This window comes from Hyperoodon ampullatus (assembly GCF_949752795.1).
Source record: "Hyperoodon ampullatus genome assembly, chromosome: 1".
Taxonomy (NCBI): domain Eukaryota; kingdom Metazoa; phylum Chordata; class Mammalia; order Artiodactyla; family Ziphiidae; genus Hyperoodon; species Hyperoodon ampullatus.
Window position 1 is genome coordinate 84,803,335 of NC_136914.1, and position 21,108 is coordinate 84,824,442.

The 21,108-nt window shown below is 40.1% G+C and overlaps 1 protein-coding gene across 10 annotated transcripts in view; it reads left to right on the forward strand.

Annotated features, from left to right (window-relative positions):
- LIMCH1 (LIM and calponin homology domains 1) overlaps nt 1–21,108 on the forward strand; it is a 344,011-nt gene that overhangs the window by 223,710 nt on the left and 99,193 nt on the right. For all 10 annotated transcript variants that reach the window (XM_079701059.1, XM_079701061.1, XM_079701062.1 and 7 more), the window contains exons 4-5: nt 15,488–15,594; nt 20,916–20,946. In XM_079701059.1, coding sequence (XP_079557185.1) covers nt 15,488–15,594; nt 20,916–20,946 — 138 coding nt within the window. The remainder of the gene's footprint in view (nt 1–15,487; nt 15,595–20,915; nt 20,947–21,108) is intronic.

Sequence of the window (21,108 nt, forward strand, 5' to 3'; positions counted from 1 at the left end):
TTTAAAAATGTTCCTTGAAGATGAAATGTGGTTTCCACTTGTGCATGATTACAAAGTCGAGAATCTAGAGTTATTTGAAGACAATCTTTTCTCCACACCTTTTTTGAATTACAGAGAAAAAAAACTGGAAGAGTAAAGGCGGCCCCAACTTGGGTTAAGAACCCAATATACTTAAAAGAATAAAAGGAGTGGCAGTGATGTTTTCACCAGATTTTTCTTTTTTTCTTCAAATTCCTGCTTTGCATACCTCTTCTTCCTTTTCACATATGTTTTAATATCAGCAGAACATTTTAAGTGAACTTTTCTCCAGCCAGAAAATTAAAAATACTAAAATCCTTCAGTCTATGGTATATTTTGATGAGTGCAAAAGTTGCTTTTGGTTTTTTACCTTTTGGTATTTCCTTTCTCGCTGACTTTTTCGCCTTCTCAGCAGAGAGGTTGTGACCTTTAAATATGATAGGGGGAATGGTATTTGGATCTATCAATATGGCTCCTGCTTTTGCACACTCATTTGCACTCTAAAAGCCTGTTTCTTTTTCTAATGTCATCCACATGTCTGACCTATACTATGAAGTACTTTGTTCCTGGGGTCACCTCTAACTAGTAAATTGTTGTCTTAACTTGCAGCCCTATAAAGACAAATGTGAAATGTGTCCTTACTGTGAAGCTTTAAACGATGCAGGGATGAAGCAGACCCTGGTTTTTTGACTCCTGCTAACCTGGCAGGCCTTGGGGGTTGGCATTGCCAGCGCAGGAACTAACGGGAAGGTCTAACCACAGGTTGACAGTTTTAGACAGTGGGCTACAACCTAAGTGTGATGACTATTTCACTCTTACTTGTGTGTGATGTGAAAGTATAAACCACGCTTCAGTATTTCTGGCTCAGCATTTCTTAAACTGTTTTGTGAGATATTAGTTGTACAGTAACAGAAAGGTTCTGAAGTCCATGTGTTTAGGAAATGCTGAGTTAAAATTATGAGTTTCTTAGTAAGGAATTTCTCAGAACTGTTAGTCTAAGCTTTATGAACTCCACGTGGGGCCATTTATGTAGCATTTTCCAAGTTTTATTTGATCCAGAACCCCCTAGGACATACACTCTAGGGAAAGGATTCTCATACTATTGTGATAAAGAACAAGGTTTATTGCTGTTGGGGGAGGCGGTTGCATTTTTATTATGGTAAAATATACATAAGATTGATCGTTTTAACCATTTATAAGTGTACAATCCAGTGGCATTAAGTGTAATAACACTGCTTTTGCAAACATCACCACTAACCATTTTCAGAACTTTTTCATCATCCCAAACTGTAACTCTGTCCTGGTCAAGCAACAGCTGTCCACTCCCCAGAACACCCAGCCCCTAGTAACCTCCATTATACTTTCTGTCTCTTTGAAGTTTCCTATTCTAGGTACCTCATATAAGTGGAATCATATAGTATTTGTTTTTTGATGTCTGGCTTATTTCACTTAGCATAATGTCTTTGGGACTCATCCATGTTGCACCGTATGTCAGAATTTCCTTCCTTTTTAAGACTGGACAATGTTCCATTATATGTGTATATGTTTATCCATTCATTTGTTTATGAACAGATGGTTTGGTTTGTTTCTACCTTTTGGCTATTGTGAAATGAACATTGATGTACAAGTATCTGCTTGAGTCCCTGCTTTCAGTTCTTTCGAGTATTTACCTAGAAGTGGAATTGCTGGTTCATATTGTAATTCTGTGTTTAACTTTTTGAGCAACTGCCAAACTGTTTTCCACAGAAGCTACATTATTTTACATTCCCACCAACAATGCACAAGCGTTCCAGTTTCTCCACATCCTTGCCAACACTTGTTATTTTCTGTGGTTTTTTTTTAATAGCCATTCTGCTTGGTGTAAAGTGGTGTTTCATTATGGTTTAAATCTGCATTTTGTTGTTGTTTAATTTCTGATCCAGTTTGGGCTGATCTGTGATCCTAGTGCCATTAACTAACTACACAGTGCACACAATACGCAGCTAGGACAACATCCAAAATGATGTGTACCAGTGATCACACCCTTGGATGTGGTTAGAATGCCAAGTTGTTATAAAAGTTTCTAGGGCTTCCCTGGTGGCACAGTGGTTAAGAATCCGCCTGCCAATGCAGGGGATGTGGGTTCGAGCCCTGGTCCAGGAAGATCCCATATACCATGGAGCAACTAAGCCTGTGTGCCACAGCTACTGAGCCTGTGCTCTAGGGCCCACGAGCCACAACTACCGAGCCTGTGTGCCACAACTACTGAAGTCCATGCTCCGCAACAAGAGAAGCCACCGCAATGAGAAGCCTACACACCGCAACAAAGAGTAGCCCCGCTCACCGTACACAGCAACAAAGAACCAAAGCAGCCAAAAATAAATTAGTTAATTTTAAAAAAAGTTTCTAAAGACTCTTTTCCAATTCTGCATTTACTCTTCATGAACTAGTACCAAACCCACAGCAGTCCACAGATCACAGTTTGTCTATCACTGCTGTGAGAAACGGAGAAGTTATATTACATGTCAAATATACGAGTATTATTTAATGAGGTGTGATAGATGACTTAAGCAGTTTTATTTTAACATAACTGAAAGCTATTTTTCGTTCAGTTCCTAAATACAACTTGTAAATTATGCTGAAAAATAATGTGGCAATATAACATAATAATGTTATTTTGGGTGGGAGGATAGTTTGGTCATGTTTTGGAATCTAGACAGTTTCTCTGAATAGGCTGGCCTCCGAGTTCTCCTGATAGAGCACTGTGGCATTGACCCTCAAGTAGGCTTGAATGTCAAGTCCTTGAAAAGAGAAGCAACTGCCTTGTAGACAATCGTGAGTCTGGAATCCAGAAAGAGAGAGATAAAATCAAGGTGCTGGAACTTTTGGGTCTGGCACTCTGTTTCTGTAAATGCTCTGAGGCAAGAAGAGCTAGGCTCCAACCGCTGTATTGACGAGTAACTGTGCTTGAAAAGGCTCTTGCAACAGAGTTAGTTAGGTAATTTGGGCTTGCTTCATTCTGTGGTTGGTCCTCTTTGGCATCAAGCCTGTTACCTTTGGGAAACTGAGGCAGCATTGCAGCTTAGTGCAGAGATCCTTTCAAAAGAACATCTTTAAAGGAAAACTAAATTTTTTTTTTTTTTTCCTGTACGCGGGCCTCTCACTGTTGTGGCCTCTCCCGTTGCGGAGCACAGGCTCCGGACGCGCAGGCTCAGTGACCATGGCTCATGGGCCCAGCCGCTCTGCGGCATATGGGATCTTCCTGGACCGGGGCGCAAACCAGCATCCCCTGCATCGGCAGGCGGACTCTCAACCACTGTGCCACCAGGGAAGCCCAGGAAAACTAAATTTGATCAGTTATATTTAGAATGTGAAAGATGGCAGTGGTAATTCTGTATTCTACTCTGTAAAGACTCTGAGAGGATAACCCAAATCTGGTCCAGTTTTGTGAAGGTAGCCAGTGTTGCTAGTTTTATCTGCCCTGGGCCCCCTTCCTAGGGAATCACATTCTCCTTCTTTTGGAAACGGTTCCAGCCCCTATTCCTCCCCACTGTTGACTAAAATGATTCATGGTCTTGTTCACCCCATCCCATTAGTCACTGTGGGAGGGGACCTGACCCTAGGCAGGCCAATAAGAGTCTTTTCCTTTACCTGGGATGTTTTGAAACTGCAAGTGAAAAAGAGAGTTAGTCCTCTCGGGGGCTGACAACCTTCATGTATGAGATTGGAAACTAGGGGATCCATGTGGAGGAAACCTGGGTGCAGTGAAAGCAAGTAAGCCAACATGCAGAGAGAGTGGATAGGAGATGAAGCAATTCCAGGTTCCAAATACACAAAAGCCCTGGTTTGTAGTTGTTTCAAGGGGTCAGCTGCCCCTCTACCCGCTTGTGGCTGTGATGCACTGGGCTCTGTAATCCATTATGAGCCTAGGTCCATCCGGGCCTCTCTCACTTGCAAATAAGAGTGCCAGCTCTTATCATCACGCCTTCCTGCCCAAAACACTTTGCACGTTGCCTTTCATACCATAAGTATTCAATTAATATGCTTGAATAAATAAAAAAAATTAAACTAAAGATAATAGAGCCTAATTGCTGGCTGTTTGCTCTGCACTCTGACACAGACCCCCGTTGACGAAAACATGTTAACAGATTGGCTGCAGATGCTTTGAAATATACAGCTTTATATTCTTTTCAAAAAAGTGTTTAGATACAGAACTTGGGATGGTTAACGTGAAGGGATATAAAACTCTTGGGGGTTGATGACATCTGTCTGTTGATGAAGAAGGTGAGGACATGGCAGAGAGAGTTTAAAAAGCAGAGGAGGGGGCTTCCCTGGTGGCGCAGTGGTTGAGAGTCCGCCTGCCGATGCAGGGGACATGGGTTCGTGCCCCAGTCCGGGAAGATCCCACAGAGAGATTTTAAAAAGCAGAGGAGGCTTGTAAAACCCTCTGTAAGGATGGGGAGAAGGGCTGGCCAGGGATGCCAGAAGGATGACCAAGTGGATCCAGGGGGCCCACTGAGGTGGGAGCTTATAAATGCCTAGCAGCTCCAGACCCAATAAAGCACCATCATTTCCAGTAGCACTAGAAACAGAGCATTAGGGACTGGGGTGACCAGTAAATAGCACTCCTCTCTTCTCCTCCCAGCTGAGACATAAACACAGGAATCAGAGGTCAGAACATCAGCTTTACTTCTCATGAGACAAATCGGAGAGTGTGGGTTTAGAGCCAAGTGGGTTTGCTAATCCTTGCTCCTGAATTAAACAAATTCATCCACCCATTCCTAGCACAGCTGGACAACCACAGGCCTCTCCCACCCCAGAGAAAGGCCCCTTCCCACACGGCAGAGACAGACGGGACGCATGTTTCCACAGAGGGGAAATCCCAAACTGGCTGAGCTGAGCATGCCCCGTTCCTTCTCCCAAACCAACCTAGGAGAGGAAGAGTGAGGGGCCAGGAGTGTTGTTCCTCCATGGAGAAACATGAGGAGTGGGCATGACTGATCCCATCTCAAGTAGAGACAAGTGGTGGTGCTTAGCCGCCAAGGCTCATGTCTAAGGCTAACTGTTCCACCTCTGCTGTTTCCTTTTCCTCGTCACTGTTCCCTAATGGAAAGGTGGAGAACTGGGGCTGTTGAAGGTGCAGGCATTGGAGCAGTTGAATAGACTGGTCTGTACTGAATCAGGAAAGAAAGAAGACAATGAGAGGAGAGGGAAATGGACTGAGAGGAAAAGGCAGAGTCTGGAGATGAAAGAGCAGGTGTGTGGGAGAGAAGGAGTGAGAAACCTGGGAGGAGAGGGACTCAGGCCCAGGAGTAGGATGTTGGAAATGGTGATTCCGCAGGGCAGGTGTGGGTGAGGACTATGATCGTGAAATGGAGTGTACAAGTGAAAACTACTGGAATTGAGGACGTCAAAGAACTGTAAAGCCAGGCCGTCGAACAGGTTGCTGTGTAGAATGTAAAGGCACCTAGAATGATGACTGTAGTCAGCGGTAAGCCTGGTGCCAGTGTCCTCCATGACTGTGACAGAAGTAGTGAGTAGGATGGAAGGTGATTATGGTGAAAACTGATGGCTCAAACCTCACACATGGTGAGGATTCCTCATGAGGATGATAATGTCAGTGGTCTGGGCTGGCAAGGAAGCTTTAGGACAAGCAGGGAGCTGTGTTTCTCCTTACCTGCCGCTTTCCTACAAGAAACAAGCAGCCAACCTTCTTTGGACTCACCGTACCTTTTCTCATAATCTCTTCTCTGCTAAACTTCCCAAAAGTGTCTCTTTGTGTTTTCTCTATGTTTTTATTCTACACTGATTTCTTAACTTCCTGAAATTATAGGTTTTCACCCTATAATTGCCCTGAAGTTGTCCCCGAAGTCAATAATGTCCTTCTAATCAGAAAATCCATTCATTGATGACTTAACAGTTTTATCCTAATAATAGAAATAAGTATCACAATGGAAAACATTTATTGCACCAAACACTGTTCTATTCTAAGCACTTGACATATATTTTCATATTTAGCTCCAGGACAGCCCTATGACATTGGAGTATCCCCGTTTTTATGGTCATTCATTCATTCATTCCATGTATATTTCTTGAATGTTGACTTACTATATACAAGAGATCATTCTAGGTCATATCTAGGTAAGAAAAAGAGCAGTGCAGAAGCCCTGGCAGGAATCTACTTGGTTTGGTTGAGGACCAGCCAGGAAGGAGCTGTGCCTGGCTGCAGGGGGCGAGGGGTGGTGGGGTCCGAGAGGTAGTGGACAGCGACTCCTGTAGGGCCTTGTAGGCCTTTGTAAGAACTTAGGCTTTCGAAGAGAAAGCTGAGGCAGAGACCATGTAAGCAACTTGCCCAAGGTCATTCAGCCACTAACTAGCCGACCCAAATATAAGCTCCCAATGAGCTGTGGCTCTTGGAATATGGAATGTTCCAAGCTTAATTTATTATTTCTGTTTCTCACAGATCTCCCCTTCCTCTATTCTTTAAGATGGTCCCAATGACTAAAAACCTTATCATCAACCAAAACCTCTTCCTTCTCCTCACCCTCTGCTCCTAAATCCACTCAACCGCCAAGCCAACAAGGGGTGCTTTCATCCTCCCCCTTTACTGCCCTTACTGCTTCTGGATGAGTTCAGGCTTTCCACATCTCTCCCTGAGCTCTTGTAATTCTCTCTTAAACGGACCCTCTCCTCCACCCAGTGGATCTCTCCTGCTGCCACCTGACATATTCTCCTAAAAGAAAGGTCGGCTCCCAGGACTCTTTCCGTCCTCATCAACTGGCCTTGATCCCCACTGTCTAAGGAACAGTCCAAATCCTTCACAAGGCTCTCACAACTCTCCCAAGCTTACCTCTTAGAACTTTCTTCCCCTCTCCAACCTTACATTCTCTCCCTGGCATCCGCTGTGCTTCTGCTCATTTCCTATCCATAAAGTGGTTTCTTCGCCTTCAAGCAGCCACCCAGCTGCCACCTTCTGGGTCAGGCTTCCCCAGAATTCCCCCAGGCAGAACGAGCAGGTCTCGCCTCTCAGTGGAAGGCCTGGTGTCCTCATTAAGTGCTCCTGGCAAACTCAAATGCATTGAAAGTCTGGCGAGTGGTGATTGTGGCTGGACATCGGCCAATTAATGGAGCCAGGCTGGAACCTGTGCAGGTTAGGAGAGCAACCATGAACACACAGCAGGTACAGGAAATCCCCAAATTCTATTAATTGTAGGGTAACTTCCTAGAGATATTTTGGTAATGTATTCCTTAAGTTCTGAAGTTCATAATTGCACCTCTGTTAAAGGGAGTTTGTTCGCTTCAAATACAGGAAACCTAACAAAAACCACGTTTTTTTTTCTTTTTTTTTTTAAGCCTTATATATAGAACAGAAATGTAACATTGGTGTTAGTTATCGATTTTCCAAAAAGTCTGGATCTTCTCTGATATGCTTGCAAATCTTTCTGAGATATCCTAATCCTTAAGATTTTTGAAGCAACTATTTATTATAGAAAATGTATTAAAATAATAAATTCACCAGATGTATTCTCAGTTTACATTTTGCTACCTCCACCTGGTCTTTTCATTTATAGAAACTGAAAATTATATGTTGCTTTATATATATATTGCATTTTAAATACCTGGCAATATAGGCGTCTGGGTTCATTTGAAACCTAAATGAACGTTACGTTCATTTTCTGTGAACTCCAAATCCATCATCGTGTTGCCCTTTCCCTGTTGGCTGTAAAGGAAATAAAGCCAAGGGGATTGGGTAGAGGCCCCCCCGCCACTACCTGTCTGGTTTCCCTAGAGAACCACTAAGTGCTGGTGCCTTCCTCAGAGCCAGAAAGCTGCACGCTGTTCCACAGTGGATCAAGGAAAGGGAGAAACCCCTTGCCAGTGGGAAATGACAGCAGAGAAAGGGAAAGGTAGCCAGCAGGTCCTTGCTCGCCTTCTGAAGACAGGAGGGAGAACCTAGATGAGACAGTGATGTGTCTCAGGGGGCTGCACTGGAATGAATTGCTGGCTCACCTTCCTCCTCTCTCACTCCTGCCTTTCCCTCCTGAGGTGCTGCCTTGGGCTAAGGAAGCCTTTTCTATGGCCTCTGAAATCCTCCACCCAACTACAGCCTAAAGCACGGCTGGGCATTTCTTTTTTTTTTTTTTTTTAACATCTTTATTGGAGTATAATTGCTTTACAATGGTGTGTTAGTTTCTGCTTTATAACAAAGTGAATCAGCTATACATATACATATATCCCCATATCTCCTCCCTCTTGCGTCTTCCTCCCACCCTCCCTATCCCACCCCTCTAGGTGGTCACAAAGCACTGAGCTGATCTCCCTGTGCTATGTGGCTGCTTCCCACTAGCTATCGATTTCACATTTGGTAGTGTATATATGTCAGTGCTACTCTCTCACTTCGTCCAAGCTTACCCTTCCCCCTCCCCGTGTCCTCAAGTCCATTCTCTACGTCTGCGTCTTTATTCCTGTCCTGCCCCTAGGTTCTTCGGAACCATTTTTTTCCTTTTTTTTTAGATTCCACATATATACGTTAGCATACGGTATTTGTTTTTCTTTCTGACTTACTTCACTCTGTATGACAGACTCTAGGTCCATACACCTCACGACAAATAACTCAATTTAGTGTCTTTTTCTGGCTGAGTAATATTGCATTGTATATATGTTGGGCAGGCATTTCTGAATACGCTTTCCTACTGAAATGTTGTTCTGCAAAGCCATTAGTTTCCATGGTGTAATTAGGACTCCCCTTCAGGTACATTTTGGACTAAGTCGACCTTTCTGACTTGAACTGGGAACCACCATACAAAGACTATTTCTGTTAGATAATTACAAATGATGACCTACAAACCGCCATCTTACAAGTGGGCTTTTGGTTCATAGCTTGCACCTAAGTTTGAGGCTGCCTGTATAAAAGTGTCAAGTTGGCAATTTATAACAGTAACTAAACAACAATAATTGCAACTACCCTTTAAAAAAACAAATCTCCCATGTAACTGGCAAGGGCTATAAATACACACCATGTCTGGTTTTTTGTAGATGGATAAACTGTTCTTCATCTCACCTTTTATGGTCCCTTCTTGACCTGAGTTGACAGTAATGCCATGATAATACATAACTTACATAGAATGAGTACCTGAAATTTCCCAGACACTGGGCTGTGTTCTTTATATATAGTTTCTGTAATCCCTATAAGGTTGATGTCACCCCCCCCACCTCACAAATTAGAAATTCAAGGATCGAGAAGGTTAGGAAATGCCCAAGTCCGCATAACTAGTACAAGGATAAGGCTGGGATTCTAACTGGAGTCCTCCTGACTCCAAAGCTGTTATGTTATGTTATGTATTCCGAGATACATTTGTTCTTCTCTCATTTCCATTGTCATATTAGACAATTTTTCATAAACAAACCTCTGTTTATGTGTATCTTGAACAAATCCAGCTATTTGACGGATCATGAAAATTAATCCTGAAGATAAGATACTTCTAAGTCCTTATTATTTCATCTACTAGAATTTTGTGGGTTTTTTTTTTTTTTTCGTTCTTCTAAGTACCTAGAACGTAGTGCTTAATTTGTTTTAAATATTTACTGAGTACCTACTATATGCCGGTAAAACTCTGGGGGTAGAGACCATCCTGGGCCTTCCTTCATCTTGCCTTTGGAGTGAGAAGGGCAGAGAAGTACCAGGACTTCTTCAGAGAAGAGGCCCAGGGGAGGGCGGAAAGCTCAGGCCTCAACCCTGAGCCCCCAGGGGATGTTCTTATAAACAGGGGTGGCCCACAAGTTAGTGAAATGGGAAACCACTGGGCCAAGAACAAGGAGGAGAGAATGCATAGTAGTTAGGTAAACAGGGGTATAAATCCGTATATTACTATTAGTCGAGCACGAAATGAACTCTTTTAGGAACTTTATGTTCCCCATCTGTGTTGAATTGAGGCTCATGTTCCAGCACTCTCCAGCACTCTCTTAGCCAGAAATAGTAACTTTCCATCAGTAGCACTTGAGCATTTACCTTAGGAACTTTGCAGTAGTTGTCTCTGAGGTGACCATTATTTTTTCCTTGAATTTTATGAAACTGGTTTTGCGAGTGAACTCACAATCCTATGGAATTGAATACATGTTTACAAATTTAAAAGCCTTTTCTCCAAACTTTTTTTGGAAAGTTTTTAAATGTACAGATGGCATAATGAATACCCAAATACTGTTCACCTAGAACAGGGCCAGTGGACTACAGCCTGTGGGCCAAATCCAGCCCGATGCCTGCTTGTGTAAATTAAGTGTATAGGGATGCTGACAACTTCCATTCATTTGTGTATTTGTCTGGCTACAATGAAAGAGTTAAGTCATTTTGACAGAGACTACCACAGGCCCACAAAGCCATACTTACTATCTGGTACTTTGCAGGAAAAAATTACCAGCCTTTGAGATATAGATTCACCAATTGTTAATATTTTGCCATATTTGCTTTATTTCTTTCTCCATAACAAGCAGATGTCATTCTCTCTGCCTCTCTCCTGTGCATGCCTACACACACACACACACACACACACACACACACACACACACACACACATTTTTTTCTTGAACCATTTGAAATTGTGTTATAGACATGATAACTTGTCCCTAAATAATTCATATATTTGCCTAAAAATAAAGGCATTCTCTCATATAACCACAATACCATCATCATCATCATGCCTAGGAAAATTAACATTCATCCAATAACATTATCCAACAACAGTCCACTTTTAAACTGGACTTTCATAGCCGTATTTACTTTTCCTTTTTTGGATCTAGGATCCAATCAAAGGTCATACATTACATTATGTCATCATGTCTCTTTAGCCTCTAATTTTTGTTTTAGCATGACATTGACTTTTTGAAGAGTCCTTTAAAACCTTCTTTTGAAGCCTAAGTCTTAATGAGTTTGCAATACTATGCTAGTAAGAGCTAAATTGAATAGTCATTGTGGTAAATCGGTGTCTTCACTTCTTCTTTGCCAGATTTTAGAACCAGTTGTGTTGCTTGGCTTCTGAAACTAAGACACTAAGATGTTAGTTTTGCTTGGAGTTGTAAATGTGGAAAAAACTCAGTGTGAAGAGTAAGGCATTCCTGGAATATCAGTGATATTGGTATCAAGGTGATGGTGGCCTCGTAGAATGAGTATCGGATGAATGGATAAAGAAGATGTGGCACAGATATACAATGGAATATTACTCAGCCATAAAAAGAAACGAAATTGAGCTATTTGTAATGAGGTGGATAGACCTAGAGTCTGTCATACAGAGTGAAGTAAGTCAGAAAGAGAAAGACAAATACTGTATGCTAACACATATATATGGAATTTAAGAAAAAAAAATGTCATGAAGAACCTAGGGGTAAAACAGGAATAAAGACACAGACCTACTTGAGAATGGACTTGAGGATATGGGGAGGGGGAAGGGTAAGCTGTGACAAAGCGAAAGAGAGGCATGGACATATATACAGTACCAAACGTAAGGTAGATAGATAGTGGGAAGCGGCCGCATAGCACAGGGAGATCAGCTCGGTGCCTTGTGACCGCCTGGAGGGGTGGGATGGGGAGGGTGGGAGGGAGGGAGACACAAGAGGGAAGGGATATGGGAACAGATGTGTATGTATAGCTGATTCACTTTGTTATAAAGCAGAAACTAATAAAAAAAAAAGAGTAAGGCAGGTGGGAATTTGCAGGATGCATTTTAGGTAATTAAAGGCACAGCCTCCCCGCCAGCTGTGGTCGCTGCCCCTGTTAGCTCTTGGCTGGTGGCGGGGGGGGGTGGGGTGGGGTGGGGCTTTTCTCCTGACTGGGGTCTGGCTCCCTTCCAGCATCATTAGATTGCAGCACAGAGCTGGAAGGAGACCTGCCGTTATTTAAATCTCCCAGCCCAAAATGTTCAGCCCAGCTGGTGACGCAATGCTTCTGTGTTTGCAGTTTGTGTGCTGAAGATAGCATGGCACTCGGGGCACATCCGGGAATGCACGTGGGAAGAGCACCTTCTTGCCTTTCTTGAGAATCTGATGTGCCACAGTCTTGTGCCTCTGATGGTACCACATGGTAGTCACAAGTCTTGTCCTTTTAATGGGGTCCCAAATGATTCCTAGAGAATTCCGGGACCCATCCTTTGCTTTCCTCTGGGTAAGAAGCCCTCAGAGCTCCTAGGCCAACCAGAAAGAGAGTTGCATGCCTAGAAAAGACTCACCTGAACCTCTACAAACCTCTGGAGATGGGAGGGAAAATAGAAAAACTCCAAGGAAAATTGGATAATTTTAAAACATGCAAAGTCCCAGAAATCCCACTACTGGGCATATACCCTGAGAAAACCATAATTCAAAAAGAGTCATGTACCAAAATGTTCATTGCAGCTCTATTTACAATAGCCCGGAGATGGAAACAACCTAAGTGTCCATCATCAGATGAATGGATAAAGAAGATGTGGCACATATATACAATGGAATATTACTCAGCCATAAAAAGAAACGAAATTGAGCTATTTGTAATGAGGTGGATAGACCTAGAGTCTGTCATACAGAGTGAAATAAGTCAGAAAGAGACAAATACCGTATGCTAACACATATATATGGAATTTACGAAAAAAATGTCATGAAGAACCTAGGGGTAAAACAGGAATAAAGACGCAGACCTACTTGAGAACGGGCTTGAGGATATGGGGAGGGGGAAGGGTAAGCTGTGACAAAGCGAGAGAGAGGCATGGACATATATACACTACCAAACGTAAAATAGATAGCTAGTGGGAAGCAGCCACATAGCACAGGGAGATCAGCTCGGTGCCTTGTGACCGCCTGGAGGGGTGGGATGGGGAGGGTGGGAGGGAGGGAGACACAAGAGGGAAGGGATATGGGAACAGATGTATATGTATAACTGATTCACTTTGTTATAAAGCAGAAACTAATTTAAAAAAAAAACATGCAAAGTAATTGCAGGAGAGACTGTGAAGGGTATGGATGACTTCAGACTCTTACCAGCTCATGGTCAGTCTACAAGAGGTGTTGTGAAGGACACAGATATTGCGAATGATGGTACTTCTTACCTACTGAAAAATCCAGGGGCACAGGAAAGAAAACATTCTGGGGTGGGCCACCCTCCATGGGGGGAAGTGAGATTTGAGTAGCTCCTCATTGGTCTCCCTGTCTCCTGTCTTGTTCCTCTTAAGTCTTTCCTTCACACCCTCTACCTCCCCCCAGGCCTACCCCCAGCAATCTACTTCTGCTGCAGACCTGGGCGTTTACTTCTCAGATCACCATCCCTCTGTGACTTCCATAACCTGCCTTCCATGGCCTTCAAGGACCCCATGATCAGACCCTGACTCCATAGCCTCATCTTCCTTTGATACCGGCCTCAGATTTGATGCTTGAATTCCTCATATATGACATGTTGTTTTGCACCTCCATCCTTTGCTGGCTTTGTGGCCTTAATGATGCTTAATTGTTCTGTGCCTCATACTGCTCATCTGTAAAATGAGGATGATAATAATACCTACCTCATAAGGTTGTGCAGGGATTAAGTGAGCTAATATATGTAAAATTCTTGGAAGAATGCTTGGCATATAATAAGGGCTATATAAACGTTAGCAATTTATTGCTATTGCTCTTGTTATTTTGAACCTGGATGTATTTTTTTTATTGCTGCATAAAAAATTACTGTAAACTTAGCATCTTCAATCAACACCCACTGATTATCTTAGTTTCTGTAATCAGAAATATGGACATGACGTGACTGAATACTTTGCTCACAGTGCTGAAATTGGGGTGTTGGCAGCGGCTGAAGTCCAAGCTGAGCTTCTTCCAAGCCTCTTCCAAGCTCATATTATTATTGACAGAAGGCATCTCCTTGCAGCTATAGAACTCATGGCCAGCAGTAACTCTGACTTCACCTTTGAAAAGCTCCCCTGATTAGGTCAGGTGCAATCAGGTCATCTTTCTTTTGATCAACTCAAAGCCACTGGCTAATGACCTAATCACAGAGTGATAACCCGTCTGATGCACAGGTTCCACTGGCACTCAAGGGGAGGTGATTATACAGGGTGTGTCCATCAGTGGGTGAGATTCTTGGGGACCATCTTAGAATCCTACCTACACACTGGTCTTTGGGAAATACTATGATTTTTATTCACTTTGTTAAATTGCACTTGGGTGAATATATGATTTATTTACCACCACCATTATTTCAGATTTTTGTAGCATCTTTCTTAGAGCATTTAGATGGATTCACATTGATTTGCCTCCTGGACCCAGCCTTCATCATTCCTTTCCTGTAGTTTGAACTACCTGATGGGACCAGTTAGCTCATCAGAAGTCTTTTAGGAAGAGGATAACTGGAGACTTATAACTGATGAACCTGCTGCTAACAACCTAGAGTTCCAAAAGTATGACTCACAATTTGCAATTCCTTCCAGAGCCATTTAGTTATTCTTAATGACTCCCAACAGATGAACACCAGAACCCTCCTCAGCTGTCGATTGTGTCTGCTACTCTGCCAGGTCAAAGTAAACTTGTACCTGCTAGAAAAATTTGTCTCCATGAGGAGGGTCTTTGACATTATATTCAAAAGATTTCCTTGCCCCCTCATTTTTCCCTTTCCAATTAAGTCTAGACTTCCCCACCCCATTTAATTCAGTTTATAAGTCCACAAAGAGGTATTATTGGTCAAAACCCATTGATAAAGGATGTATTTTTAAAAAATTTTTTTGGAGTATAATTGATTTATGATGTTGTATTAGTTTCAGGTGTACAGCAAAGTGAATTAGTTATACACATACATATATCTATTCTTTTTTAGATTCTTTTCCCACATAGGCCATTACAGAGTATTGAGTAGAGTTCCCTGTGCTATACAGTAGGTCCTTATTAGTTATCTATTTTATTTTATATATAGTAGTGTGTATATGTCAATCCCAGTCTCCCAATTTATCCCTCCCCCACCCTTACCCTGGTAACTATAAGTTTGTTTTCTACAAACTGTATTTCTGTTTTGTAGATAAGTTCATTTGTACCCTTTTTTTAGATAAGGATATATTTTTGAAGATCAATTAAAAAGAAAAACTTGTTGAAGATGACACTTGGTTAGTAAAACCTATTTAAAAATATATATATATCCATTTTGAACCAGATTCTAGGCAATAAGACATGGACAAAACTTTGAAGCAATAGGGAATTCATGGGTTTTGAGTACTATTTTCCCCAAATTGCTAATTTCTACTTTCCAATGGCATTTAACTTACAGTTTTATACAAATGTGAAAAGATAAAGGGAAAAAAATGAATTTGACATAGCTGCTGGTTTAGAAGTTTGAAGTGTCTGTTTATTCCAGCATTTCCTAATGAGGTATGAATCACACCTGACTCTCGCTGCCTTAATGACAGACATCCCTCCAGTAATTTGGACTATTAAAGAAGAAAGGCTGTTTCATAAAATAATGTAAAATAATATAGACTTGGATTTCTTTTCTTCCTTCCAGGACAATATCATATTATTCTTGAGAGGTTGTAAAGAGCTCGGCCTTAAAGAATCTCAACTTTTTGACCCGAGTGACCTACAGGATACGTCCAACAGAGTAACAGTCAAGTAAGTAATGCATGATTTATGTTCAAGGGAAACCCGTTTATGGTTTGATTTGCAGTTTTGTGATGATGATGTAAGGTCTAAGAGGCAGAGAATTGGGCATGCCTAGTAAAATTAAAATGTGAAGGTAAAAACCTAGCTTTCAAAATAAACCACATTGGCCTTCCCTTGTGTATAGCTTTCATTCTGATCAAACATGATTTTTTGAAATGCAAAAATCATGTATATAGAGTTAGAATTTTAGAGAAAGGGAGGAAAATGTTAAGTGAAACTTAACAGAGGGAGAGGCAAGGGAGAAATATGCACAAATCTGTTTGGGTTAGACAAAAAGCTTTTATTGGCTCCATTTGGTCATATGAATAGGCTCCTGGAAGACTGCAAACTCCTAAACAGATTTGAACTCTGTTTATTATGCAAAGAAGTCAATAGATTATGGAAAAATATCTTCTTCATTTACATTTGTAACTGTTTTCTCATATATGTCAGTGATCAAGTTCTTTGAAGATGGATCATTGGCCATTTGGCTATTGTTGACTGTATCTACTCAGTGAGCCACGTTTGGGGCCAAAGAATTCTTGGGAAAGAATGTTATAGTAAAAGAAAAGGCAATGTACTTCCCTGTGAAGAAATAGCTCATGAGCAGAGTAATGAGATGAAAAGTCCTTTTGAGATGGTAGAGGTAACTTTCCTGTAGTTTAAAAGTTCTTTAGACTCTACCAAATTCAGATAAAACATTTTTGAAATTAGTCAGACAGTATTTGGCATTAATATGCTTTAATAATAAGCTTAACTATATAGATAGCATCTTTGGACTGGCTATACTTCTCCTTTTGATTACTTTTAGGTCATTTTATCATAGAAGGACAGAAAAGAGAAAGAAACCAAAATTCAGAGCTGTTAATTTTTTGCTATTTGCCGATACTGGCTTTTCTTAATGATGGGGAAAAATAGTTGAAACTACTAAATGAAATCAAGTTGGAGTTCATATTGAATTTTATGATTTTTGGATTTTATGATTTATGACTGGGAATAAGGGAAAGTCAGCCATGATTGATTATGTAAAAATCACTTCTCTGTTGTCAATGTGCCTTTTCTTTTTTGAAGTACAATTAACGTACACTATTATATTAGTTTTAGGTGTACAACATAATGATTCGATATTTGTGTATATTCCAAAATGTTTACCACATTGAGTCTAGTTAACATCTGTCACCATATAAAGTTTATGTTACTTGTGATGAGAACTTTTAAGATCTACTCTCTTAGCAATTTCTTAACAACTTTCAAATATGCAATACAGTGTTATTAACTATAGTTGTCATGCTGTACATTACACCCCCATGACTTATTTATTTTATAACTGGAAGTTTGTACCTTTTGACCTCTCTTTAATATTTCTCATGGAAAATTTTTACTTAAGTGTAAAAAGAACAGAATAAAAATTATGATATTTGAATATGTAAACCACCATAAACCTCATTTTAGTCCTCACATGCTCCATTTATTTCTATACCTAAATCCAGCCTCTATAAATCATTATTCATTTTAGGAAATTGTTTCAGGTTCTGCCTCATCTCACATTCATAGTTTCACCTGGGTGGCAAGTGACCAGAAACAATAGTAACTGTGTGACATGGTAGGTAATCATTTGTTACACACACATTGATTAGAGTGTGAAGGAAAGTTCACTTTGACACTGTTGGCAGCTGCATTCATTTTTTTTAAAGAGTCACTTTAAATCAATATGTTACTAAACCAGGAGGCTTCTGAGACTGATTGGTTTTAGAAATTCAGAACTCGTATCACTTTATTGCTTTTCTACAAAACCGTGGGCATCAGGAAATCTCAGGTCTACCTCTACATCTGCTACCCCCAGGTCTATAATCCTAGGCAAGCTCCCTTGCTTCAGTAGGGCTCTGTGTCTTCATCTATAAAATGGAATTGGACAGAATGTTCTTTTGTGTGTGTGTGTGTGTGTGTGTGTGTGTGGTATTCATCCTGAAGAATGTTCCATGTGCACTTGAAAAGAATGTGTATTCTGCTGCTTTTGGTTGTAATGTTCTGTACATATCTAATAAGTCCATCTTATATGTCATTTGAAACTAATGTTTTATTATTGATTTTCTGTCTGGATGATCTGTCCATTGATTTAAGTAGGTATTAAAGTCCCATACTACTATTTTCTTACTCTCAGTTTCTCCTTTTATTTCAGTAAATATTTACATTATATATTTAGGTGCTCCTTTCTCCCTCTTTTCTCCTTCCCGGACCCCTATAATGAGAATGTTAGCATGTTTGATGTTGGACAGAATGTTCTTTCAGGTATGATTCTAGCTAAAGCTTTCTCAGTGCAGATCTGGGAAGATGGTTCAACCAACTTCTAAAGAAGGCAACTTTAGTTCAAAGGCACAGAAAGCAAACTAAAGGAAAAAAAGTCACTTAGACCAGTGGCACACAGTCACTTCTCAATTACTGGACAATCTTCCCCTTCTCCTCTTCTTTTCTCTGTTCTTTTTCTCTTTCTCTCTGCTTCTTTTCTCTGTCTCCTTCTCTTCCCTATGCTTCCCTTCCCTTCTTTATCATACCTTTCCATCTGTCTCCCATTTTTGCATTTCTTCTCCTCATTTTCTTCCCTTTTAAGTTTTTCCTTCACTTGAGATTATTATTTTCGTTAAGCAATACTTGCCCATCACCTTCCCCTATGACTGTCATTTTTCATTAATTCAACAAAGATTTACTGAGCAGCTACTATGTGCCTGATACTTTCCAGTCACTAGAGAACAGGTCCCCTGTTCACAGGGAATTTATACCCTGTGTCAAGAAATGGGAAGTAAATAAGTACATTTTTAAAAATTGCAGGGAGTGATAAGTGCTGAGAAGAAAATAAAATAATAATAAAATAGATGGTGTAAAAAATGGTGACCATGGCAATATATACATATATCAAATCACTGTGTTGCATACCTTAAACTTATATAACGTTTTATATCAATTATATCTCAGTCAAACGGAGGAAATAAAAGAGAAAGGTGGTCAATAATGGTCTCTCTAAAGACATGGCATTTCAGCTGAGGGCTGAGACATGAATGGGAAACAAGAGCCAGACATGCTAAGATCTATAGGGTATTCAGGGCAGAGGAATCAGGTAGAAAGGCTGTGAAGAGAAACAAACTTGATGTCTAGAAAGAGAAAGAAGAGTGGCCAGCCAGTGTGGTAGAAGGGTAATGAGCAAGGACGAGTGTGGTGGGAGGGGTGGTCCACAAGTGTTGTAGGTTGTTGAATTTGGCATAATTATGGAGAAAACATTTTTATTTCACTGTATGAATATTTAGAAGCACATGAAGAACTTTATATTAAAAATTATGCCATAAATTCATTTCTGGTACTTAGAAAATCTTTTCTAGTATTAGGGAAGATTGGGGCATGGAATGAGCTATCTGCTTCACAACTCTTCTGTAAGTGATGCTGGTTTAACTTGGCACTGTCCAGGGGACATTTGTAACATATGTAGATTTCATAGCTATGGAAGATGAAAGTAGAACTGCTATATTTTTCTGCTTTCCCCTCTGAAAGTTGAGCCGAACATTAGCAGAGATGGAGAACCCCCTACTGACACCAATTAATAGTGGAAGCAATAGGTAGAGGGGTAGATCCCAAAGAGGAAATTTTGATGCTTTTTGAAATTGTCTTTTGAAAAATACTCTTTAGATTAGCTTTCATTGTGGGTAATTTTTCTTCTTCTTATTTTTTTTTTTGAGAAGTAACTTGAGTAGACTATAAAGAAAGAAAGAGGGAAAACTGCAAATGATTACTCTGTGTGTAATTTCGTGAACTCTACTGTAATGGGTGCCAGACGACCTTGATGGGACATGAAAACATAATCCAGAAGGGCATGCAGCAAGTATCATTCCAGGGAATCGCAGCAATTGGATGAAAATGAAGAAAGCCTTTGGATTGCTCCCGAGGATGTCTCTGAAAAATGTGGGAGCATTTTCACTTAATTGGTTGTTATGTGGAAGTCATTCAAACAAATATTTTGTGAGCTCCTACTGTGTGCCATGCATGATTTTTTTTAGAACTGGGTCACAATTTTAGTCAAAAAACAGTCATTGGCAGTGCAGAAAAAGTCTTATGTTCCCTGTTCTTAAGTTGTTTTTCACAAAAATTTCAAATCTTCTATAGATTTTTGTTTTCATCTGGTTTTGCTGTTGTTACTGTTGTTAAATTTTTTTAAATCCTAGCAAATATCTAAGCAGATAATGATAAATCTTTTTTTCTGTTAATAGGGGGGAATATGAAAACATGCTCTTAATCAAATCCAAATTGGACCACTGCTTCTTACAGTCTAAGTCTCTGTTGATGGTTTATTTCCTTAGTATAGACTAGATTAGTATAGACTATAGACTACATTGTTTTCTAGTCCCTCAAGTCTCAATTGACTTAAAATTGTGCATCTATTCATTAATATGTACTTTGAGTCAGAGTATGCAGCAATAAGGTAACTGGGATCTAAATATCTGGAGGAATTCTTGACTAGTTTATATAATAGAATTACATTCTCCCTCCCCAACTCCCCCCCACTGAAGTTCTGTGGAAAAAAGAAATGTAGCATTTATTTTCCTAGTATTTATTTGTTGACATGTTAAAGAAACTTTGAAATAATTTGGGAGAAATTTATATATTTCACTGTATGAATATGTAGAAAGTACCACCAAGTAGCTTTTTTTGTTTATAGTTGGAGAATAAACATTTATGTATATTTAAGAATGCCTGTGTGTATATTTGAACATAGCATGCATATTTTCCTGCTTATGGCTAGTTCCCCAGCACTGATTTATGTCCATAGCAGAAAAGAACAAGTATTAAAATAGCATTGCCTCTTTTACATATATTTTCATGTCTCTTTAATTAGGTAAGGTTTTAGAACTTCTTTAAAAGTACTTGTATAAAGAAGATTTTGGAAGTGCAGTCAGATTTCAATTCGACAGTGATACATAACCAAGGCAAAATTTTACTTTTACAGTTAAGCTTTGATTATACAGATATAAACAGTGGTAGTTTTAAATGGAATTCTTCATTTTCCAGATGTTACAAAGCATTCATCTTTCCATGGTGCACTATGGAACTTTAATCCCACCTTATCCTTCTGTATTTTGTTTTCTAAGTAATTTTATTTAGTACCTGAAATCACTAATCATAGACCTTAAAAGTAATATCTGCTGATTTCATTATATATGTTAGCTTTCAAATACATCTTAAAGGTGTTGAAGGGAAGATCACAGTGAAGAAACTGATCATATTTTCTTTTCCTTTTTCCAAACTAGGAGTCTTGATTATAGCAGGAAGCTGAAAAATGTAAGTGTTTTAATTTCACTTTCCATACTTTTTTCCTTCTAACTTTGATGGTTCAAGTATAAAATTTAGCTCATAAGTTCAATGCCTCTCGAATGCCTTTCTAGAAAGAATCTTTCTTAGAAAACACTTATATGTGCCTCTGATAGAATAATTAATGACTCT